The sequence below is a fragment of the Carassius carassius genome, chromosome 2 (assembly GCF_963082965.1).
Source record: "Carassius carassius chromosome 2, fCarCar2.1, whole genome shotgun sequence".
Classification (NCBI taxonomy): Eukaryota; Metazoa; Chordata; class Actinopteri; order Cypriniformes; family Cyprinidae; genus Carassius; species Carassius carassius.
In genome coordinates, this window is record NC_081756.1 from 10,324,622 (window position 1) to 10,350,585 (window position 25,964).

General features: G+C 36.1%; 1 protein-coding gene across 1 annotated transcript in view; it reads left to right on the forward strand.

The window, feature by feature from the left end:
- The window catches only part of prmt3 (protein arginine methyltransferase 3), a 48,655-nt gene that overhangs the window by 16,404 nt on the left and 6,287 nt on the right, over nt 1-25,964 (forward strand). The window contains exons 11-15 of the mRNA XM_059507186.1: nt 4,399-4,477; nt 8,732-8,919; nt 12,001-12,087; nt 21,981-22,031; nt 25,420-25,507. Coding sequence (XP_059363169.1) covers nt 4,399-4,477; nt 8,732-8,919; nt 12,001-12,087; nt 21,981-22,031; nt 25,420-25,507 — 493 coding nt within the window. The remainder of the gene's footprint in view (nt 1-4,398; nt 4,478-8,731; nt 8,920-12,000; nt 12,088-21,980; nt 22,032-25,419; nt 25,508-25,964) is intronic.

Consider the following 25,964-nt stretch of genomic DNA (forward strand, 5'->3'; position numbering starts at 1 on the left):
CATCATAGTTTCCCTTTTTTTCTATGTTACACCATGAAACATTTAAATTGTGTATCCCACAGTGTTTTCCTGGATTTGTCACCGATCAACAATGAAGCTCTCAAGCATCCATTGTCCTTCTAAAATTAATTGTGGAAACGTGGGGCTTGCCTCATTTGAATACGCATGTACAATATGGAACATTTACTACTCGTCTGTATTCATATGCAAATCAGGCTCTGACACACTCGATCCACACTGAGCAAACAGTTTTGCCCCTAGAGTTTTGATTTATTCCACAAACTATGCTTTATTAACAATTGCGTTTAGTGTATGTTATGGTCATTTATCTTAATGTCTTTTAATTGTTGCCTGCAAACAACGCATTGTTAGATGGAGAAGTAGAAACTTTTTAAGCACAGACTGTTAGGTTTATTCATCTTGTGCTGTCTGTACTCTTCAAGCTGAACCGAGCTGATATGATTTTTCAATAAGCATCAAAAAGATTGCACATTTTGCTAATTTGGTATGCTCCAATATTGGAATTCAGGCTGATTATTATTATCATGTTATACATGATAACTGATAAATGAGCAATATTATGATGATAAACTGATGATTTTCAGCTGAATGCGCACTGCTATGCTGTCATTAATCCGACATGATTTTTAAGGGACAGTGTTATTTATGAGAAAATGTCCTTCTTGGGTTAATCCTAAAAAAGTAATTATTTCTAATAAAATACTGTTCTTTTGAGCTTTCTATCGATGAAAGAATCCTGAATTGATGAAAGTATGAAAGTTTCCTCAAAAATATTAAGGCAGCACAACAACAACAACGTTTCTAACATTGATGTAAAGGTTGATATATTTTTTTTTAAATCAAATTTTATATATTTTTTGTGTGATATGGTCTCATCATTTCCTGTAATGTCTCTCCGACTCTGTCCCAGTGGAGAAAAGGTTAAACATAGCAGGGAAATTAAGACGTTGGTATTTATTTACTGTATATTGCATTAGTATGCAGACATTAAATTCATTATAACGTGTAGTTTGAACCATTTATGTGTTCCGTGTTTCTGGCCTTGGATTTTTTTTGGGGGGGGGATTGAGTGAGTGAGAACTAGATTACACAGCCCCTAGGAGTTGGATTGATATTGTTGTACTGTAATTGAGAGGATTGTTGGCTGAAAGCTCATGACATTAGCAGAGGTTAAAAACTGCTGATGCCAGGTGTTTATAGAGCAGAGATGGCCACTCTGGGCCAAACTAACACTATTCTACGATGTTCACAAGAAACAAATTACAATCAAATGTTCTAAAACAGAACCTAGACTTCATTAACATGTTTCAATGTTTTGTTTTTGATGTTGTTAGAGAAGCACTTTTTTGCAGTCGTCCTCACATTTAATCTATTGCAATGTGAACTGTAATTATATTACATTTAATGAATTCTCCGCTCCAAATGGAAAAGAAGTAGTGTTCATGTATGTGTGTGTGTGTGTGTGTTTATGGGGTAATTCGTTTAATGTGCATGAATGCTGCTGTCCAATTTTCATTAGCATTTAATTAGTTGCATTCATGTAATTCTGCCCTAGCTCCACATGGCTTAATGAATCGATCTGTATTTTGGCCAGATTCAGTCATTAATGTTGCAGTGACTCTCTCTCTTTACCACCAGTGTGTGTTTTTGGATCTTCTCTCTTTGGGATTTTACCTAGTTATGCACAGATAATGTGCCTGTGAATACTTACATTTTGCTTGGACTAGAAGTTGTGGGATGTCAGCTTACAGAAGTATTCTAAAAAATAAAAAATAAAAATTTCAGAAAGCAGTGTTTAGACTATATTTCAGGAAACAATGGATCCACACACCATGAAAGAGGCTAGTGATTGCTCTGATTAATTCTTTAGCTAATAATAAATGATCAAATGCTTGGTGGAAGAAATTATTTTTATATAAGATTACCACATTACACACCAGTGTTGGGGTGCTACTAAAGGCAGAGACTCTTTTCACTACTTTTTTTCAATATTTAAATAGAAACTTCTTTCAAAACAGTGCCGTTAAAATGCTACAGTAATGTTTTTAATGTCACATTGCGTTCCCAGCAACATTTACTGCTGGTATATAAATTTGTTTTATACGGTCACTGAAATTAAAATAATGAAAAAAAAATAATGGCTCTTATTATAGATTATACATATATAGTTACATTATTCTAGTACAGTAGCTTGATAGATAGACAGACTGATGGATGGTAGACAGATAGACATACAGACAGATGATAGATAGCTCATCAAGGCTGCATAGAATATTATTATTTGATTTTCTAGTTTAAAATATGTAAAAAATAATGTTATTCCTGTGATGCAGATTTTTATACCTTTTTTTTAAATTGTTTTATAAATAGATAGTTCAAAAGGCCTTACTGTCATTTTTGATCATTTAATGCATCCTTGCTGAATAAAGTAATAAATTCTTATATATATATATATAACAAAACTTGCTGACCCTAATATTTTTAATGGTAGTGTGTACAGTCGTGGCCAAATGTTTTGAGAATTACATAAATATTAGTTTTCAAAAGGTTTGCTGCTAAACTGCTTTTAGATCTTTGTTTCAGTGGTTTCTGTGATGTACTGAAATATAATTACAAGCACTTCATACGTTTGAATTACATACGGCAGAATTGTGAGTGAGCCCACTCCCTTGGATGAGAAGCAACCCCACAAATGAATGGTGTCAGGATGCTTTACTGTTGGCATGACACAGGACTGATGGTAGCGCTCACCTTTTCTTCTCTGGACAAGCCTTTTTTCAGATGCCCCAAACAGTCGGAAAGGGGCTTCATCGGAGAATATGACTTTGCCCCAGTCCTCAGCAGTCCATTCACTATACTTTCTGCAGAAGATCAATCTGTCCCTGATGTTTTTTTGGAGAGAAGTGGCTTCTTTGCTGCCCTTCTTGACACCAGGCCATCTTCCAAAAGTCTTGGCCTCACTGTGCGTGCAGATGCGCTCACACCTGCCTGCTGCCATTCCTGAGCAAGCTCTGCACTGGTGGCACTCCGATCCCGCAGCTGAATCCTCTTTAGGAGACGATCCTGGCGCTTGCTGGACTTTCTTGGATGCCCTGAAGCCTTCTTTACAAGAATTGAACCTCTTTCCTTGAAGTTCTTGATGATCCTATAAATTGTTGATTTAGGTGCAATCTTAGAAGCCACAATATCCTTGCCTGTGAAGCCATTTTTATGCAATGCAACGTAATGGTGGCTGCACGCGTTTCTTTGCAGGTCACCATGGTTAACAATGAAAGAACAATGATTTCAAGCATCACCCTCCTTTTAACATGTCAAGTCTGCCATTCTAACCCAATCAGCCTGACATAATGATCTCCAGCCTTGTGCTCGTCAACATTCTCACCTGAGTTAACAAGACGATTACTGAAATGATCTCAGCAGGTCCTTTAATGACAGCAATGAAATGCAGTGGAAAGGTTTTTTTGGGATTAAGTTAATTTTCATGGCAAAGAAGGACTATGCAATTCATCTGATCACTCTTCATAACATTCTGGAGTATATGCAAATTGCTATTATAAAAACTTAAGCAGCAACTTTTCCAATAGTTATGTAATTCTCAAAACTTTTGGCCACGACTGTATATGTACACCTCTCTCTCTCTCTCTCTCTCTCTCTCTGTCTCTCTCTCTCTCTGTCTCTCTCTCTCTGTCTCTCTCTCTCTCTCTCTCTCTCTCTCTGTCTCTCTCTCTCTCTCTTTGTCTCTCTCTCTCTCTGTCTCTCTCTGTCTCTCTCTCTCTGTCTCTCTCTCTTTACTGCAGTGAAGGCAGACACCTGTGAAATTGGGTTCTAAATTACACCATGGAGAAGCTTAGCCATCACTCTAATGCTAAGTCTGTTTAAAAACGACCCAGAGAGATCCAGTGCGAGTCACAGCATGGCTTTTGAGGATGCTGGTCCAGTTGACCTAAGCCTTTGAGCACAGAAGTGCCTATGTGACTTCATGAGAGCAAAACGTTTGTAAATCAGCAAATGCCTTTATAATTACAATTAGTGCAAAAATGAATTGAGACCTTTGTTAAATATCTAAGTTCAGCTCATGAAAAATGGAGGCAAAAACAAAAGTGTTCCATTTATAATTTTGTTCAGTGTATATACATACACACACACACACACACACACACACATATTTTACTTTTTTATTTTATTTAATTATCCATCCAAATCTCAACAAACTGCATAATTTGATGACTGTAGGTTTGATTCAAGTCAAGCATTAAGTTTTAAAATGCACTGCGTTTCAATGTCACAATATTACATGAACCTGAATGTGATATCTGGCATTCTGTATGTGTATCTTCACATATTAAAGAGTTTTACCCCCATTTTGTCATTTTCTAGGGCTATTTCCTGCTGTTTGAGTCGATGCTGGATTCTGTGCTGTACGCAAGGGATAAGTACCTCGCTGACGATGGTTTGGGTGAGTCATGTGCACGTTTCAGCTTTTTAAACTTCTCGTTATGAGATTAAGGGTATCTGAGAGCTCCTTGGCCAGACCTACCAATTGTTTTAGTTTTTTTTTACTGATGGGACACAGTGAGCCCATCCCTCCCATCCTAGGTTTTATTTCCAAGGTCTATCAAACAGACTTCATTTATTTTAATAGGAGGATTCCATACAGACTGAATCGGGGCTGTCCAAAATGATAAAGATGAGTCCGCTTGTGTGTTTGTTTGTTGGTTTCAAAAAGGTGGCATCAAAACAAACCATTAATGTACTGTATATCGATACGTTTTCTATATACATTTTTAACCAGGAAGTTTAAGAATTTTCTTTTTAGTTTAGATTGTCAGACATTTAATAAATAGTATTTTTGCCACATATTTTTTTGTGTGTTAAAAAAAAAAAATCTGTTTTGTAACTCCATGATTCATGAATGCATTTTTTTTTTAGATATGGTATTCGGTTTGAAACATTGATTTATTTATGATTTCTAACTTCCAACTGATCATTCCTTATCTAGAAATAAAACTGAAATATAAAGAATAAACTTTTATATATATATATATATATATATATATATATATATATATATATATATATATATATATATATATTCAACTCATTATAGAGTGCAGTTTAGACTCCTTTTGTATTTGTAGAAGTCGCGCCACCACGTCATTCTATCCAAGGCAGTTTTGTAGAAACACCTTTTACACTTGCGTAGTTTACAGAATAATGCTCTGCATGTTTTCCAGGTGTTCTCTCTTATCTCACACCCTGCATGCTGCTTTGCCTTTTACTACATATTGATTTGCGTCAATAAAACATAAATTAAACCAGCTGCTGAATAACTAAACCGTCCTTGAGCACTCACCTTCTAGATACCAGAAAACGAACATATTTTTCTTTCATTGTTCGGGAAACTAAAGTTCGCCGAAGGTCGTGGACCGTGTGGAAGTGGATGTTAAACATTCTGCAAGTGTATTGTGGCTCTGTGTCATTTTCTTGTCCACTGTGGAGGTTTAAGTGAACAGATGCTGAGGAGGTACATGGTATGCAGCACTGTGCACATGCTGACTGGATCAATTATAACTTCAAGCCAAGGATCCTGACACAGGAGATGTTACTCTCTCCTGATCTTTATGGCATCATAGTATTGATGATATGTAGGGTTGGGAATTTAACTGTTCTGGTTATGATAATGATTCCACGTAATGACTCCAGTCTCTGTTTTATTCTATTAATGGTTCTTTTTGTACTTTTCAAGGAACTCCAAATTAATTAATAACTAGTGTTTATTTAGATATGAAGATATATGTTTTTATTTGATCAAAATACAGTAAACTTGATATATTATTGTTACAATGTAAAATAGCTGTTTTCCTTTTTAATGTATTTTAAAATATAATTTAGTCCAGCGTCAAATAATCCTTCAGAAATCATTTTAATATGCTGAGTTGCTGCTCAAGAAAGATTTAATTTTATTGTTATGCAGCACAAATCTTTTCAGCATTTACATTTTTGTGGAAACCCTGATACAATTTTTTATTTATTTATCTGAAATATAAATCTTTAGTGATAGTATACATGGCTTTACTGTCAATTTTGATCAATGTAATACATCCTTGCTGAATAAAAGTATACATTTCTTTAAAGAAAAAGGAAACATTTTGAGAAATAAAAGCCATTTTGACATTTATTCAAAAGTGGCCTGTAGTAGTCATTCATTTGTGTATCAGACCACATTGATCTCACGGCATTATATCATTGGGTGGTTTTACTGTACGTATCAACAAAAGTTTATTTCTATATAATTAAAGGTATTTTATGTAACATTTTTTAATTAATAACAATACTTACATAATATTTTTAAAATATATTTATAGTGTAACTTGAAAATGTATTTTTATTTAAAATTATAATATTCTTTAAGTATTATAAATGTCATTTAATGTATTTAAACTATTTCAAGTATTTTCAAAGTATTTTAAAACTATTGTCACAAAAAAAAAGGTCAGCTGCCACCACAAAAAATTGCATGTGAGACTGCTTTCCGTTCCTGAGTTAGCGTATTTTCGATTTAAGTTGGAAATTTAAGAAGGAAAAAAATAATCCATTTGCTTTATTTATGTCACAGCAATGAACTATTTATACTTCATATATGCATTTGGTATTAGGGGGAGGGATATTGTCATTCTAGTGGGTGTTTTATTGGTCAAAAATAGGTTGCATGTAGGATAAGTCATCAACATTTTTCCAGAAAAAGAAATGCTGAATATTTTAAAAAAATTATATATCATTATAGCCAAAAACGGGAGAGAATGGTCCAGTGAGGCACTGCATTTCTATTTTTCAGCTCAGTCGGAAAGCCTGAAGCCATGTATAACTGGTGTGAAGCAGATTGATATAATCATGTGGCAGGTCTGCACTGTGTCAGATCAACATTACTTACCCCTGCCCCTATGACCTCATTTCTCCCTCTCTCTTCTTTCATCTCTCCTTTATACCTCATATTATTAACCTTTCTCTTCATCCGAAACGTGGACTGCGCTGTCGCTCTCTCATCACTGGATGCATTTTCTTCCCCCCTTCTTCCCACTGCCCTCTTCACGGCTGCCCTCAAGAGGAGCTGGAGGGGGGTGCTTGACAAACGGGCCATGAGCACCGAGTCGAGAAGGACGCAGATGTCAAAGCTATGAATCTTGGGACACTGCCTCCCCCTCGTCCCTCTTCTCTCTCTCTCTCCCTAGTATCCGCTCCCCGCTCAGGTCTGGGACGGTCCCGTGTAGCACCCAATCAGCGCTCACCTGCATCTCCCAAGACAATCACTCATAGCTCTACTAATCAGAGAAAATGAGGTGACAAATCCACTCCAGGTGTGTACGTGTGTGGTTTTTCACCCTATGTGACACTCACAGGGTCACAGCGAAGGCTTTAAGGAACAGGCTGGAGGCTATTAACTCACCAGTCAAGATCCTGTCACATGGGAGACGAGATTTTTGATGGCACACACTTTATTATGGTCTGTGAGCATGAATGTGCACCCTTAACCCTTGATTAAAGGTCAGACAAAGTTGGTGAGATATAGTCCCAACATGGATTTCTCTCTTTTGGAGCTTGTCTAGAACAGAGTTAATGGTACTGATGGTCTGATCTGAACAGCAGCTCAGCAGCTTTTGAGTTTGTGTCTTAAACGAAACAGACATTAAGAACTGATGAATGCAGAGTTTTTACGATTATGACCATCAGCTGAATTTCGTTTTTTTGCCAGAAGCATGTGGTTGGTAACCATTAACATCATCACACAGGGACATTCGCGAGTGCTGGAAATGACTGAAACATTGCTGAAAGAGACAGTCAAGGCTGTGGTTTACCATTTGATGATAGATGTTCTCATTATAGCACATTTGTGTAAAGGATGAGGTCTAATATGCCCACACAGTGACCAGCGTCTCTTATGCTGTAGCTATCAATTACATTAAACAACAATTTTTGTAAAAACTAGTCATATTTTTTCTTGTTTTTATTCTTGTTGTTCTGCTTCGGCTTTACTTGAAATGGTCTTTGGTTTGGTTGGCTTTTTATCTGAGTGTTTAGAACACATTTACAGTTAAATTGTACTTAAAGTGGTTTGATTAGTGCATTAATCTTCCTTATGCCTTGTCATAATTGTGGTGCATTCAAACTGCTGTTTCCAAATAGTTTTGGATGCCTCCTTTTGCCATCTTTGATTCATTCCAGTGAGTTTGTTCAGGCATTCAGAGCTGGTATATTTAATGACAACAAGTTAATATGCAGTCAAAGTTTACAAATGTAGGACATTTAATTGGAGTCATTTCGAGTTTAATGGACTCGAACCAGCATCCCTGGGAGCAAAATGGCCCAGATATGTCTAGATCATATGAGCCAACCACTGCACAAGAGATCTGAAAAGCTGCACATAAATCTTATAATGGATGTGACATGGCTTAGTGGTTGAAGTTGTGGACCGGTAAGCCAAAGGTTGTGGGTTCAAAGCCCAGAAGGTGCGATTCAGTAGCTCAATTCAGCATGGCTGTGGTAAAATATGTACTGCGAGTCACTTTGGATATGAAAGTGTCTGTTAAATGAAACATTTTCTTGTCATGTGATGTATTGACTCATGAGGGCTTCGTTTGACTGTACATATATCAGATGTTAGCCCTGCAGTTTATGTCTTTTACTTACTTTCATTTATTATCTTTCTTCTCAGTCTATCCAGACCGCTGCAAAATCAGCCTGGCTGCAGTGGGGGACACTCAGAAACACAGTGACCGCATTGCATTCTGGGACGATGTGTATGGCTTCAAGATGAGGTGTATGAAGAAGGCTGTGATACCAGAGGCGGTCGTGGAGGTGTTGAAGCCTGAGACGGTCATTTCAGAACCTGCAGTGATTAAGGTAAGGGGAGAAACTGTATTGGGGTCTTTCTAGAAAAGTCTGAAAGGAATTATCAGCAAAATGATTAGTTAAGTCTGAATGTCCCCTTGGGGATCAATGAAGTGTGTCATCTATCAAGATTTTAAAGTGTGTCTTCAGGTAAAACACACTGTCTTTTGTGTTTCTGAGGTTCCTCAAGTTGAATTGGATAAAACTGTGGTAAATCAATATGTAAATTTGTATATTCATTTTAAATAATATCACAGTATAGTAGTCTAGATGGATTGGGCTCCATACACTCTCCTTTAAAAAAAAAAGAAATTAATGCTTTAATTCACAATGATTTAAATTGTGACATTAAAGACATTTACCGTATTTTCCAGACTATAAGTGGCACTTTTTTTCATAGATTGGCTGGTCCTGCGACTTATAGTCAGGTGCGACTTATTTATCAAAATTAATTTGAAATGAACCAAGAGAAATTAACCAAGAGAAAACATTACCACCTACAGCCGCGAGGGGGCGCTCTATACTGCTCATTGCTCCTGTAGCCTACACTGAGCAGCATAGAGCGCCCTCTCGCGGCTGTATACGGTAATGTTTTCTCTTGGTTCTAAATAAATGCGACTTATAGTCCAGTGCGACTTATATATGTTTTTTTCCTCGTCATGATGTATTTTTGGACTGATGCGACTTATACTATAAAAATACGGGTGTTTCGATTTTAAATAAATACTATTCTTTTGAACTTTCTATTCATCGAAGAATCTGGAATAAAAAAGTATCACAGATTCCATAAAAATATTAAGCCAGATCAATTTTTTTAACATTGATAATAATTAAATGTTTCCTGAGTACCAAATGCATGCTAAAATGATTTCTGAAGGGGCATGTGACAATGAAGAATGAAGTAAATTCAGTTTTGCCATCAAAGGAATAAATTACATTTTAAAATATAGTCAAATAGTAAACAGCTTTTTTAAAATCATTATTATATTGTCCAATGTAACTGTTTTTAGTTATTTCTTTATCAAATAAATGCAGTCTTGGTGAGCAACCAGACATTTTTCAAAAGTGTTTTTTTAAAAAGTGGTGATTTGTGATTTATACTCTGGTGCTTTCATTTTTGGGTGAAATATCCTTACACATTTAACTCATCTTTTACTAATCCCCTCGTTTTAACTATATAATGGCTTCTGTCTTATTGGATTTGGTACAAATCATTAGATCACCTGAATCCCTAATTAATTGAGTCTGGGCTGGACAGAAAGCCAATTTCCTGTGTTGTTGCCTTGTTTTGAGATTGCGGGGGGAAGGGAAAGAACGAAGGTAGGATCAAGGCAGAAGATGAAGAGAAGGGAGTGACAGATCATGAGAGAGCGAGAGAGACGTGTGAGAGGAAGTAAAGCTTCATAGAGACCCTCTGTGACAGAATGGCTTATTTATTATTCTAATCCTTGTTCAACGTCCTCTTTAGTAAACTTCATTACTTACCACTGCCATGGCCTTGGGTCCACTTACAAACTTTTTTTTTAATGCTTTTAATGGAGTTTTTCCTTAAACCTGCTAGTGTCATCTTACAAAAGTTTTGTTAAAAAAATATTTAAGTGAAAGATGCCACCAATGATTCCGAATACTGTGAAATGCACACTTATAAAGAGAGCCTCTGTATACTAGCATTGGGAAGTGTGATAAAATAGTACATCCATATTTTGACTACATTGAACACAGTGTAGTTGTTTTCTTTTTCTTTTTCTTTTTTTTCCCTTCAATTTCCAGTATACCTTTTCTTATCAGAAAAACTGACACATTTTTGACCAATATCCATATGTTCAACCATGGGAAGTACATTTTATTGTATTCCCTGACTTTGATCATAAAATGGTTCAAACTTTAGCAATAATGAAAATTCAATGCACAAATCAATCTTTTCCTGTCTGTGCATCTTACTTCCATTATCTCACTGATCCACCCCAATAACAGCATTTAATGGTGGTCAGAGTTCTATTAAATGAACACGCTCTAGCATGGAATTCTATTACAACCTTTAATGACATGTCTTCCACTTAAACGTCACATTCACTGCTTTATTATATTTAAAGTTTTTTTTTAATCACATTATCATGCAGATATATGTTATTATTTTAAATGACATTATTTAATAATCATTTTTTTCATATTAAACAAAAATGAATGTCTGAACATGTCTTGAATGTCTTGAACAGATCTTGACACTTGAAACCCTGAAAAATCTTTTGCAACACACTGTCTTTTCCTTGTTTGTTGTGTTCACATTCATTCGCTTTAAGGAATAGCTCTCCCAAAAATGAAAATTTGCTCATCCTCAGGCCAGCCAAGATGTAAATGAGTTTGTTTCTTCATTGGAACAGATTTGGAGAAATTTAGCATTACATCACTTAACAATGGCTCAACAATGGGTCCTCTGCAGTGAATGGGTGCCGTCAGAATGAAAGTCAAAACAGCTGATAAATCCACACGACTCCAGTTCATGTTTGTAAAAAACAAATCCATCAAGATGTTTTATGCTTTCTCCAGTAAAAAAAAGTCATATTGTATAAATCAAGAGAGAAATATTCTCAGATCAAGCACTGTTTACAAGCAAAAACAGTCCAAACCAGTTCTAAACAAGTATGTTGTTGGATTTTGATGTAAGAGGACAAAGGGGATAGACATTTTCACTGGAGGAATTATAATTATACATTTTAGATTGATTGAATTTTTACAAACATGCAGCTTTTCACTGCACAGTGTTAATTGATGAACTGGAGTCATGATCTGTTTGGACTCTCATTCTGACGGCACCTATTCACTGCAAAGGATCCGTTGGTGAGCAAGTGATGTAATGCTGCATATCTCCAAATCGCTCCGATGGAGAAACAAAATCTTAGGATGGCCTGAGGGTGGGTACATTTTCTTCATTTTTGGGTGAATTGTTCCTTGAAGTTGAAACACTATAATACAAAAAGTTATTAACAGCTTAAGACAAAGTTGACATTATGGTTTCTTTGTTATATAAAATGGAATGGCATGGCCGTAATATTTTTATGTGACAGATATATTTTTTGTGACCCCCCTCTCTAGACTGTTGACTGTGGCACTGTGACGGTGTCTGAGCTAGAGTTCACTGTAGACTTCAGCCTGAAGATAACGGCCTGCACCTTCTGTACAGTGAGTAGATCCAACTTCCACCACACACACAAACCCATTTACCAACAAACTCACAAACAAACCATGATTATTGCCTGTCTTACACACACTTCAATCTTCAGAGCTAAGCAAGGTTGTCAGGTGTGAAGATTAATTAGGAGTAGGAAGATGGATTGTCCATTTGATTGTCTGGCATGGGTGAGGGAGCTCAGACATCAGTCTGGTTTGATGGACAGACAGGTGAAGGTAACGGCAGACAGTGAAAAGTTTACTTTAATTACTTCATGGCATAAGTTCAACCAAAGATCTCCAAGTGTAAGATCAAATAGAGTTAAAGAGCATTGCAGGAATATTCTACTCAATTTTATGTCATTCTAATCCTGTAAAAAAAAAAAAAAAGGTAAATTTCGAAAAATGTTCATGCAGCTCTTGACCCATTGAATAGCTACCATTGTGGCCATGTTTGTCAAGCTCCAGAAAGGAAATAAAGCTTCCATATAAGTAGATTGTATGACTTCTGACAAATCACACAAGTTTGCATTAAACTGTTCAAAAGTGACTGTAAAGACTTGTGTTATGAAACTTATGTTATGAAACTGCCTGGAAGAGGACGTGTGTCTAGGTCAGTTTGAGTGGATAAAGACTCTCCAAGGACCACAGCTGGAGAATTGCAGAAAAAAGTTGAGTCTCAGGGTCAGAAAACATTTTTAAAAATTGTCTTAACATCACCTACATCACCACATGTTGCTTTGGAGGGTTTTAAGAAAAATTCTCCTACCTCATCCAAAAACAAACTCCAGCATATTAATTTTTCAGACACGACTGGAACTTCAAATGGGACTGGCTTCTATGATCAGATGAAGCTAAAAAAAATGATACATGGCATCTTTGATTTTATCAAATACCAACAGATAAAAAATCAAAAAGTGACTGACTCTGTTAGAAATCTTATAATGGGCCGTGTTTGGATCTCCCAACTGTACAATAACCCAAACACAAACCTCAAAAACAACACAGAAATGGGTCACTGGGCACAAAACCAAGCTTCTGCTATAGCCCTTCCAGTCCTCTGACCTGAACCCTACGGAAAATGAGAGAAGTGTACTGAAGAGAAGCTGTGAATCTAAGGGTCTGGAGTGATTCTGGATGAAGGAATGGTCACTGATCTATTGTCAGGTGTTCTCTAACCTCATCAGGCATTATAGGAGAACATTTTGAGCTGTTAAACTGGCAAATGGAGGTTTAAAAAATAATTCAGTAAAAGGGTGTCCTTGATTGTGGCCAATGTGTATTAGAGAAAAACATTTATTTCATAAAGATATTTCCCCCCATTTTAAATTCTTATTATCCAATGAAAGGTTAGATTTTTGTGATTTTTTTTTTTTTAAATAAAAGATCAAAAGGATTAACAATGCAGATTAATTTTCACAGCCTTCTTTGATCATATTTACCAAGGGTGTCCATATTATAAGACATGACTGCATATTCCAATTCTTTTGAAGCTGTACAATAGTGTTGTGTCAATAGTTACTGAAGTTTATCTCCATTCTAGAATACATTTGTCGATTCAACTTAATCGAGCTGGTGCAGTGCCGTCATTTATGACACATGCAAGAACCAGTGCCTTTTGCCTTTAAAAGGGTCATTTGTACTATTTCTGTAGTGCTTTTTGGCTTTAGTGGATTTAGTGCATTCTTGAGAGTTTCTTCTTTTGTGCTTTGTTAAAAAGTAACATCATACAGGTTTAGAACAACATGAGGGTGAGTAAATTCATTTCTGTGTGAACAATTCCTTTCAAGACAATATGATCCTTTTTTCTAGCTTTATTGTTTGCAAGGTCACCATTCCATTCTTGTCAGGTGTATTTTCTATCGAGAGAAGGTATGTGTGTGTATTTGTCAGTAAAAGAGTGAGACTTGGTGAGAGACGGAACAAAAAAGCAACTGAAATTTCAAATGCAATTTTTCTTTTGTCTCCCAGTTTTGTCCAAGCATTATTGTTCCTGCTTCTTTGTTATGACTTTTATAGATTAATCAATACTTTATTATTATCTCCCATCCCCTCTCTCATTTACTCTGGATTTAATGGAATTTGTAAACATCATCTCATTTTTCTGCTGCTCTCCAGTAATGGAGAACCATATCCCAATTTCCTCCCTGTTTAAAAACTTCTATTTTTAGATATTAGGCAGGTACAAGCAATTTGCAGATTTTTAATATCTCTGAATTTAATGAGGAAAATTCAATTTATAGTCATAGATGGGATTCAGTACCCTATTTTGCACTGCTTTGTCATGTAATTATGGAAGCACCCCAAAAATGAAGGGAAAATGCTGTCGTGCCCATGATTGAGTGCATGGACTTATTCTCCTGCTGACAGTCCATTCATCACATCAGGCTGCCTAACCTTGCATTAAATGAACAGCGCTACCCTGCGCTCTCGTGCTCGGCCGGTGGAAGACAAATAACGCTCGTTCTTACAGTTGCACTGGTCCTCGACTCCCGTTGTCCACAGAGACTTAAGTCTCTCTCTCTCTCTCTCTCTCAGTATCTCTCTTGCTTTCTCTTTCACCTCCTTCTAGAAAAAAAGTGTCACTCCTAAATGTGTCATATTCATTTAGATAAATTTACTAACTGTTGGATATTTCACAATAACTGTTTTTACTGTAAACTCTCTTACTGTTTACTGTAAATGCAGACTTAGTGAGCATAAGAGAATACATTCAAAAACATAAAGAAAATGTACCAACCCCAAACTTTTGAACTGGTGGTATATATTCCAAGTCCTTTGAAACTACATGATAGCGTTGTGGCGATGGTCACTGAAATTCATCTTCATTGTAGAATACAATTGTCAATTCAGCTTAATTGAGCTGGTGCAATGCAGTCATTTGACATAAGCCAAACCCAATGCCTTTTGCCTTTAAAATGGTCATTTGGACTGTTTCTGTGGTGCTTTTTGGCTTTGTTAGATCTCGAACAGCCTTTGTTGTGGGAAGCAGAGCAGCATTAACATTCTTAAGAGCTTTTTTCTGTAATGCTTTAGAAAATATATTTGCTAGAAAAGCGCAGCTAACATTGAGGGCCTAGAGGTTGTATATTAGGTATAAAATGTTCATGGCACGTCTAGTGCACTGCAGTTGAAGCACATCTGAAGATGGTTTTGCGTAATGTTTGCGTCAGTGGTGATTTGCCCTAAGGGCACTCTGTTACATCAAGCTGTGAGAAGAACAATACTGATAATGATCATACAGTGTGTGGGGGAAAATAAAGAGGGATAATGCTTGTTTTCTACTAATTTGTAAAATGTCAGTGCAGACAAAGCAAGACGTTAGTTATAAGGACTCTAAGTACTAGTAGTAATTAGCAAGTCTGAATTACTTTTAAAAATGTGCTTAGTTATGATAGGATGTTTAGATGGTGCAAAAGTATGTTTCAGATTAATGCTTTTTTGATGTACTTTTGAACTTTCTATTCAAGAAGTATCACAGTTTACCCAAAATCATAAGCAGCACAACTGATTTTAATATGGATAAAAGTTTCTCGAGCACAAAATCAGCATATAAGAATGATTTCTGAAGGATTATGTGACATTGAAGACTGAAGTAATGACTGCTGAAAGTTCAGCTTTGCCAAAACAGGAATAAATTACATTTTAAAAAATATATTAGAGTAGAAATCAGTTATTTTAAATGGCAATAATATTACTCATCATAACTTATTTTAGTGTATTTTGGTCAAATAAATGCAGCCTTGGTCAGCAATAGAGACTTTTAAAAACATTTTACAAATCTTACGGACCCCAAACATTTAAACAATAGTGTAGGTGGTTGTGCAATAAAACGTTGGTTATTAAAAACATCACTGTATTACTCACCCCTTCCAGTGTCCATATGTTATGATTCATTGTGTGCATCGTGCATACCATTTCTGTTAAAAAGTGCAGTGACATCCTGAAATGTGCTCATTCTGCATTTCTGATGGTTTCAGAGACTGATTTGACATTTCCAGTGAATGAACACTGGGGTAATGTTGACAGTAGCACAGCTCTATATAGCCAAATCCTTGGACTGGGGAGCTGCTGGGATTCATTGGGTGAAATCAAGTCAATGGAGTTTCAGATGATCAGTGTCTTACAGTATATGTTAATTTTATGCAAATTCCACTTCCTTTGTACATATAAGTTACTCTTTTTTTTAGTTCTTGACTTCCAGTAGTTGTCGTAAAGCAGTAGTAATCATAATTTAGCAAATGCTTTCATTTAAAGTAACTATTAAGCTCTGAATCTAATCAAGCCTGTTTTTTACTTTCTTATAATAAAAAATTCACTAAGGTAATCAAAAATTGGTTACTGTGTATGCATGGCAATTTATCAGCAGGGAAGTAAAGTTTTGACTGCAAGCTATTCTTACTGTATTTGTCTATTGGCATGATAAAATATCCAAGCCAACTTATTTTCACAGATCTGTATGTACAGGAGTGCTTAAAATTTTTATGAAAGAAATGTGTGAGAAAGATTTTGGGAGAAAGATCCTGATACATTTTGGAAAACTTTTCTACAGTGGCTATAAAATCAAGTTAACCATGTCATTGCCATACCAAGTGACACTTGTTTTGCATTGTAATGTGCTCATGGGCAGTCGCTGCCTTATGGTTAGCGAGTTTGTGGGTTTAAGTCTCATTGTCTGAGGTGAGACCTTTGAGCAAGGCACTGAATCCCCAACTGCTCACTCAATTATTCTGTTGAATTAATGTTTTTTAATGTTTTTTTTTGTGTGAGGGAGACTAATAATTACTCTAATGTGAGGGTTTTTTAATAATGCTAGTCCCAGCAGAGCCAAACTAGAGCTGTGATGTCAGTCGTGTACAAACCCAAGCTGTTCTTGGTGTCACATCATTGTTGATTTTACCAGGCTGGATGAAGGAATTGCATTTGCCCATATGGCTAATCCAGTCCTGGATTTTAAGTAGGTCTACATTTCACATCTGTTTTAGTTCAAATGTTTTTATTATACATTTTTAGATCAGAAATTGTAAATGTGGGTCATATAGCACCATAACCAGTGGTTCTTCCATTGTTCATTAACACTGTTGAATATAATGGCAGGATTTTTGTACAAATTCCCTGAAATAGCATTAAGTTATTTTTAGTTACTTTTTAAGAAGTGTCCTAAAAGAGAATCAAGAAAGGCTATATTTGTTCTGTTTTAACCAGAGATGTATAAAGTACTAGAGACCCAGACTTGAGTAAAAGTACAAGTGCTCTATCAAAAAAATGTAGAGTGCAAGTTGAAGTGCTCTTTAAGCACCACACTTAAGTAGAAGTACTAAAGTATTCAAAAATTTTTGTACTTAAGTATTGCAAGTAGTCTATTTGAAAATTTACTACTCAAGTACTGAAAGTAAAAGTACAAGTATTGTGTTATGTAGTTATTAAAGAAAGTAGTCAAAAGTTTGAACATATTGTTTTTACTATTTCAAATGATTAACCTAAAGGACAATCACAATTCATTTGACTGTAACTTTTTGTAAACAAAAAACAGATTAAAGGGTTACTTTGCCCAATTTGCAAAATTATGTCATTAATAACTTACCCTTCATGTTGTTTCAAACCCGTAAGACATCCGTTTATTTTTGTAACACAGTTTAAGATATTTTAGATTTAGTCCGAGAGCTCTCAGTTCCTCCATTTCAGCTGTGTGTATGGTATACTGTCCATGTCCAGAAAAGTAAGAAAAACATTATCAAAGTAGTCCATGTAACATCAGAGGGTCAGTTAAAATTTTTTGAAGCATCGAAAATACATTTTGGTCCAAAAAATAGCAAAAACTACGACTTTATTCATCATTGTCTTCTCTTCCGTGTCTGTTGTAAGACAGTTCAAAACAAAGCAGTTTATGATATCCGGTTCGCAAACGAATCATTCGATGTAACCGGATCTTTTTGAACCAGTTCACCAAATCGAACTGAATCGTTTTAAACGGTTCGTGTCTCCAATATGCATTAATCCACAAATGACTTAAGCTGTTAACTTGTTTAATGTGGCTGACACTCCCTCTGAGTTAAAACAAACCAATATCCCGGAGTAATTCATTTACTCAAACAGTACACTGACTGAACTGCTGTGAAGAGAGAACTGAAGATGAACACCGAGCCGAGCCAGATAACGAACAACAGACTGACTCGTTCATGAGTCAAGAACACTGATCTATATATATATAACTTATATTATAGATCAGTGGTCAAGAACCGTTTCTGTCAGATGTGTCCGATTCGAGAACCGAGGAGCTGATGATACTGCGCATGTGTGATTCAGCGTGAAAGCAAACCGACACACAGAGCATCTGAACCGAACTGATTCTTTTGGTGATTGATTCTGAACTGATTCTGTGCTAATGTTATGAGCGCGGGTAAACCGAAGGCTTGCAGTCAATGCCAATGACGCCATTACGTCGAGCGCAAAAGAACCGGTTTTCTTCAACTGGTTTATTGAATCGAACTGTCAGAAAGAACTACTGGTGATCCGAAAACCGATGCAACCGGTTCTTGACTCGTGAACGAGTCATTATCTGGCTCGGCTCGGTGTTCATCTCTCTCTTCACAGCAGTTCAGTTAGCACGCGCAGTCTTCTTAATCGCTTGATTCGCTCAATGATGTGCCAGCTTCATCAAACCTGCCATCTACAGTTCTGTTTGTAATGGAATGATTCGTTACATTTTTATAATTGTAACGAGTAACGATGCAGCACAAAAAAAATATCGGAGTAAAAGTATTAAACTCATCGAAAATATGTACTGAAGTAAAAGTGGAAGTAGGAGAAAAAAATAATACTCTAGTAAAGTACAGATACCGCCTTTTAGTACTTAAGTACAGTAGTGAAGTAGTTCTACTTCGTTACTATACATCTCTGGTTTTAACTAATGATAGGCTGCCCCTTTTCTTCAGTATTTCTGCATCACTCTGTACTCCAGTTCACTTTGAGTGTTCCTGCAGTAATGTCCTTCCCCTCTAATTAAACCCTGTGTATTTGCTTCCAGTGCGGTGGAACGTCAAACTCTGAGTGAAAAGCAGAATAACAGGAACAGGAGTTTTGTTGGCACTGGTGTGTGATGTGCACAGAATAAGGGGAGACGCTGGGTGGAGAAGGAGGGGGTTAGAGAGCTCGAGGTGGTCGAGTGTGACGCCTCGCATGCGTGAATAAACCCCATCAAAAGCACATTAGCTCTCCCTCCTCCGCAGCTCGCCGCATAATTGTATCTGGCTGCACCACGCTCTGCTCCGACATGATAGCACTGGAAAAGGCTTGATGATGAATTGCTCCCCGTTGGGGTTAGCGATGATGATAATTATTAATTTTCCCCCGACCTGTTCTCCAGGTAGACTCGTGCGCCGCCTCCTGGGCCGGGTAACAGTTTGCGCGCATCACTTATCTCCGACATTTCCCGGGTGTGAAGGCTGAACACTTTGATGAGAATAAAAAGCCTCCGTTTTTAACATTTGTCCCCTTGCCCCCCAAGCAACTCAGGCTTTTGTGTCTGCTCTTTCACTCCACCCTGGTAGGCTACGTCAACGGGGTGTTTTATTTCTGGCAGGGAGTTACTTGGCTCTGACCCCCGTGCTTTCAGTGCACGTCCTCTTTTGTCGGGTCCATGATTCTGTTGACATTTTTGGGCAGTTTGCACTGACAAAAATGATGAACCCATTTAAAGGAAAGAGTTTGGAGATTTTTGTTTTAAATAACTGACTCTTAGATTTATGAGAAATATAAGGCAACAATTATACATCACTTCCTGTTTAATAATTATATAGAAGTTTAGGAAGATTAATACAACAATAGTGAATTAAAATATATATTGGTTATATTAAAATATAACCATATAATAATATAATTGATTATAATCCTTTAATCATTTGTATTTAATTATTTAAAAGGACACACAGCTATAAAAAAGTAAATAATATACTATATATATAAAATATTAAAATACAAAAAAATTTAAATTACTGTATTTATAAACTGTATGCATAAAATATACTATTCATATATATATAAAAATTAATGTTAACTTTCACTGTTTTGCATTTCTATTTTTTAATACTGTTTTGTTAAATTGCGTATTGTAAACAAAGCCCATATGAATGAATCACGCTGAAGAGAAGTTGTTTGTGGATGTGTTGCTAAACCCTTGATTATGTTGCTGTGGCTTTGTCCTCTTAAAGCTATTTTAACAGAAGAAGAGGAGGATTAATAGTTAGGTGCTCTGCTTCGGTTTGTAGGGGAGGGAGAGAGAGACACGGGCATTAAGCCAGAGCTATATATCTCCCCACAAGGTCCCGGGGATACTTCAGGCAGAATGGCTCACATTATCACTGCAGTATCCCCTGGGAGTTCACAGGGTGACTGCGCTCTGTTTTCTCTCTCTGTGTGTGTGTGTGTGTGTGTGTGTGTGTGTGTGTGTGTGTGTGTGTGTGTGTGTGTGTGTGTGTGTGTGTGTGTGTATCCATCTGTGAGAAGGTGTGCACAGCTCAGCCATTCATTCCGGGAAATCCTCCTCAATTCACATCTTTCATGACTAAATAAATACTTAAAAAATATAAATTACTCATTTCAAGTGAATTAATGTGATTTGCTATTTGTTATTGCGAACAGTTGCATATGAGAAATATTGTACTTGGAAACAATGGGAGTCATCAAAAGAGAACGTTTTCTTCAATGTTTGTCTACAATCCATCATATTTATGCGCTGTTGTCATCAGTGACAGCAAAGTTCATCTCTGGTGTGCCAAATGACTCGCAAATTCACTCTTCCTAACGAATCCAATAAGCAATTAGCCCTGGTTTGGTAATTATTGCTCCACATAATGTCTGATAACGTTCACTACAAACTGTAATTACACTGACCTGACTTTTTTTTTATTTCTGTCACATCTTCAGCGACGTCTCTTGATCTCAACTGTCATTTCCAATAAAAAGTGATCTGCTTGGATTTGAGAATTGTGTTAGACTTGTATAATACAATGCAGATTCTACATTTATTTACCAAAGCAGCCAGAGACAGAAAATCGATTTATAATTTAACTTAATGGAGCAACTTTAAAATAATGTATGGTTTCATAAGTTCTTTTAAGAGCTTTTTTTTTTATATTATTTATTTTGTTTTATTTTATTTAACGCACAGGGATGCTTTATAAACAATATTTAGTTTGGAAGGTGTCAAGTAAATGGCTGATTTATTTTATTTTATTTTGTTCTGATTTTTATTAAAACATTTTCAGAAAAGTGAAAGCTAATAACACTCCCAGTTTGGTTAAAGAAAAGAGAAACTCCAGTAAACATCTTACTTAAAAATTTAATCACCCCCTTTGTTTTTCTTTTTTCTATTGTTGTCTTGCTTACCTCTCTCTTCATGCCCCGTTTTCTCTTTATCGGTGTATTCTCTCTCTCTCTCTCTCTCTCTCTCTCTCTCTCTTTCTCTTCTCATTGATTGTGCTCTTTGTGTGAGCGAGCAGACCCTCGTGTTGTCAGCTGCGTCAGGATTAAAAGCTATTAGTTCGGCATCATTGCCACTACAAGTATGCTCCTGAGATTGATAGAGTTGCTCTACTGTCATCGGGGGCAGGTTGGGACAAAAAAGGGGAGTTTTCATTTCCATAATATTGGGTATTTTATACTTTGTGTGTATTTACACAGAAAACAAACAAAAAAGGATTATTATTCATCACTATATTATTAATTAATTTTTTTAAAAATCTTTATTTATATGGAGCATTTCCACAACACTATGCTTTTTTTAAAATCACTTGTCAACATGTCTCTCTTTACCCTGTTTTGCTAATTATTTCCTGCTGGCCTGAACATGTGTGAGCGTTTACCAGAATGTCATGTTCTAACCTCTCTCTCATATTTCATTCCAGGCCATCGTGGGCTATTTTGACATTTTCTTCGACAAGAGCTGCGGAAACAAGGTAAGCAATAGTGCTGTGCTGTTTAACAGCGAGCAATTGCGGTCACGCCTTGCCGTCTTTTAGGCCCGAGGCAATCGCAATGCAATCGTCAGCCTCTCAAACCTAAATGCTGAAATAAGCATTTGCCCTCCTCCAGTGACCAACTGGAACAGGCAATGAAATAAGATAAAACCCGTCAGCCACTGAGAGAGCAATCGTGCGCTGGGTTCTGATAATGGGAATTTAAGCAGGAGAATGTGGAGGGGTCTTGTGTCTTTTGTCCCGTTTTTGATGTTTGAACACAGCATCAGAGTTTGTGTTAATGATGTGGTGGATAACCACATCAGTTATGTTTGCTTTGAACTTGATTTGGTTTAAAGGAGCAGTTGGTTTGTTTTCTGACCTGGGAAACTTATTTTTGCATTTTATTTTAGCCCATTTTCTGTCTCTGTCATCTTCATTCCAGTTTACCATTAGTCAGAGGCGGAAAGTAACGAATTACATTTACTCGCGTTACTGTAATTGAGTAGCTTTTTTGTGTACTAATATTTTTTAAAGTAATTTTTTAAATCTGTAATTTTACTTTTACTTAAGTATATTTTGTTTGAAGTATTGTACTTCGCTACATTTTAAAACATTAATTACTGAGTAAAAAAAATAAAAATAAAATAAATGCTCCATGGAAACTATGGCATAATGGGCAGGAGGGCAAACTGGCGCTAAAATCACAAGAAAGATGCAGACGGACAAAACAGGCGTTAGTGGTGCAGACACCGCTGAAAACGAAACCCCGTCATATTCTGAAGTTGAACTCGAAGGAAATGAAGTGAACCCCTGGCCATATGTATGCTCTATTATGCAGTGTAAGCTTTACTTGCCTAGGAAGACCAAACTAGCAGCTTATAAAATCTCGACAAGACATCAACCCTTCGCAAGAATGTAGAGGTAAGCTAAATAATTGCATCGTTGCATTGGTGGTTAAAATGAAGCTTTGACATTTTAGCAAGAGGTTTTGCAAAATTAGCTAAAAAGACCTTGGTGAGGAGTGTGCTATTTTTGTTTTAATGATGTGCGCGAGCATTTATAGTGCGTTCTTTCACTGTGTGATTCAGTCTCCTAAAATGCATTTAGAATGATCACAAAATTGAAGATATAGGGGCAGAAAATTCACATATTTATATAATTTCATATATTAAATCAAATTCACACAAAGAATGCCATCGTTTCCTCCAAAAATCATCATGAATATATACATACATATATATAACAGTTCAGTAAACAAGTTAATTAAGAGACTTGCGTTTTAGACACCATATTGCCTTTTTAGCTCTATTTCTACAACAGAAAATAATTCCAAACACAGCCACCAAAGCACAGTTTTGCGTCTCTGAGCAACGTGACAGTGTTTCGTTCCTGAATGAATCAACCGTTTAAATGATTCGGTTCAATCGCAATGACTCACTTATTAACAGTGACTTGCTGACACATACTGGCCATTTTAATTTCACATTTAAAGTATCTTTTGATTTTTTTAAATAATTAATTTCTTATGATTTCAAATGAGTATTCAACATTTTATGTCTTGTATATCAAAACATTATTCATGCATTGGTAACTGCAGGTTAAATGCATTCTTGTCCTGCACTAAACAGTGTAATATATCTAAATGCCACTTCCAATGAATCTTCTGCATTTCCTCTGCATTAAAAGATGAGTTTGTTGATACTGATTTGCCTGGTAACAGCCCAAATGTTTTATTATTCTAAATAACTGATTCCTTTAATTAAAAACAACTAGTTTGAGATTAATAGACCTATCCCAGGGGTGTCAAACTCAGTTCCTGGAGGGTCGTAGCCCTGCAGAGTTTAGTTCTAACCCTGCTCCAGCACACATATCATGTAGTTTTCAAATAAACCTAAATGATTAGATTAGCTGGATCAGGTGTGTTTAATTAGGGTTAAATCTAAAACTGTGCAGGACTGTGGCCCTCCAGGAACTGAGTTTGACACCCTTGGCCTGTCCCATTTTGACTCCCTCCCACTGTTAAAATGTAACTAAGTAATTTTTACTCTGAGTAAAGTTTAAATGAGCTACTTTTTACTTTTACTTGAGTAGATTTTTAGACTGGTACTTTTACTTGTACTTAAGTAAAATTTCATTAATGTAATGGTACTTTTACTTGAGTAGAATATTTTTGTACTCTTTCCACCTCTGCCATTAGTGGTAATCACAGATTATTTTGTTATCGTCAGGCCTTAAAGATTATAGATAAAGTCACAGTATGTTTTCCCATTTCTCTCGAGTTTCCCTAAAATCAGTCTCTATTGTCACCTTGTAATGTATTTTTTTTTTTTTTTTACATTTGCATTATTTCTTAAATTTAAATTTATACTGCCCTCTATAGGCCTGTATGTATGGAAGCTTATTTTTGTTATTCCGGAATAAAAAATAAAAAAGGTAATTGTGACTTTTTATCTCACGATTCTGTCTTTTTTTCCCTCACAATTGCGTGTTTTTGCATAATCGCGAGTTATAAAATCATACCTGCAAATTTACATCTCACATGCAGATGTTTCTTTCTCTGAATTCTGACTTTACATCTTGTAATTCTTTTTTTTTTTTACTAATCTAACAATTCTGACATTTTCTTGCAGTTGCGAGTTTATATTTCACTAAACTGACTTATTTCAGAACTCTGAGTTTGACTTTCACAATTTAGATTTTTTTTTTTCATAGAATTCTATTGCAGTGTCTCGCAATTCTGCTTCATTTGTTTCTGCCACAGAATAAAAAGTTGAAAAGGTAATAGTTACTTTGTAACTCACAATTATGACTTTTATATATATGTTAATATCCCACAATTTTGAGTTTATGTATCTTGCAATTGCGAGAGGAACAAATCTTGATTGTGAGGAAAAAGTCGCAATTAGCTTTTTAATTTTTTTATTCCATGGCAGAAACAAGGTTCAATATAGATGCAACATCACACAAAAGCAAGCGGTTTTAGTTAGTGGTGACTTTGAAAAGGGCAGACAAGTTTATCACCAGTAATTGATTTCTTCTGCAACCAAAGGTGTCCGATAATTAGGGGCTTACTGGGATGAAGTGAGTATTATTTGGTCATGTGATCTCATCTTGGCGGTCACCCTCCTTATGTAGAATAAAACAGCTCATTTGATTTTTACGTGTAAATCTTTTTGAAATGTAAATAAAAGAACTAACCCAATATTATTTGTAAATATTTATTTGCATTAATCCTCTTTAGTCATGAAGTTTTCCTCTTACTTACAGAAGCAATCTCTATTCTTTCTAATCAATCACTTTTCAAAATAAGTCAAGCAGGGCAACAGCATTTTCCTGTTTATCTGAACATAAACAGGTTTTTAATGCAGCTATGTTTTAATTTTAGGTCATGTTCTCCACTGCTCCAGACTGCACTAAGACTCACTGGAAACAGACGGTGTTCTTACTAGAAAGCCCCATCCCTGTCAAAACCGGTTTGTACCCTGTTCACACATGCTTGCTACTTGTTTTAACTGTCTCCACACTAGTGTTTGCATGTACTTGTGTCTGTCTTTAAACTGTGATGAGTTCTGGCAAGTACATATGCAGCCATAACCTTTCTTTAAAACACTAAAAAGATGTGTGCCACAGGTAGGTGTATCTTATCTTTCTTTACCCTGACAGTTGATTCTTAGACGGTGACACAGGTTATCCGTCAGTCATTGAGAGATAGACACATGATGGAGCAGTTCTAGAGCTCGTCCACATAAACCATGCAGTTTGTTCTTTCTGTTGATAAATATATATGATGATATATGTCTTGAGAATCATTCCTACAGGGTTTTGAGAAGATACAACACATCAAGTCAGTAGATAGATTTATTTAGGGGCATTGTTTTTGTGACCCCTATGTTTTATGTTGTTCTAACACAGTATATAAAGCCATGATCA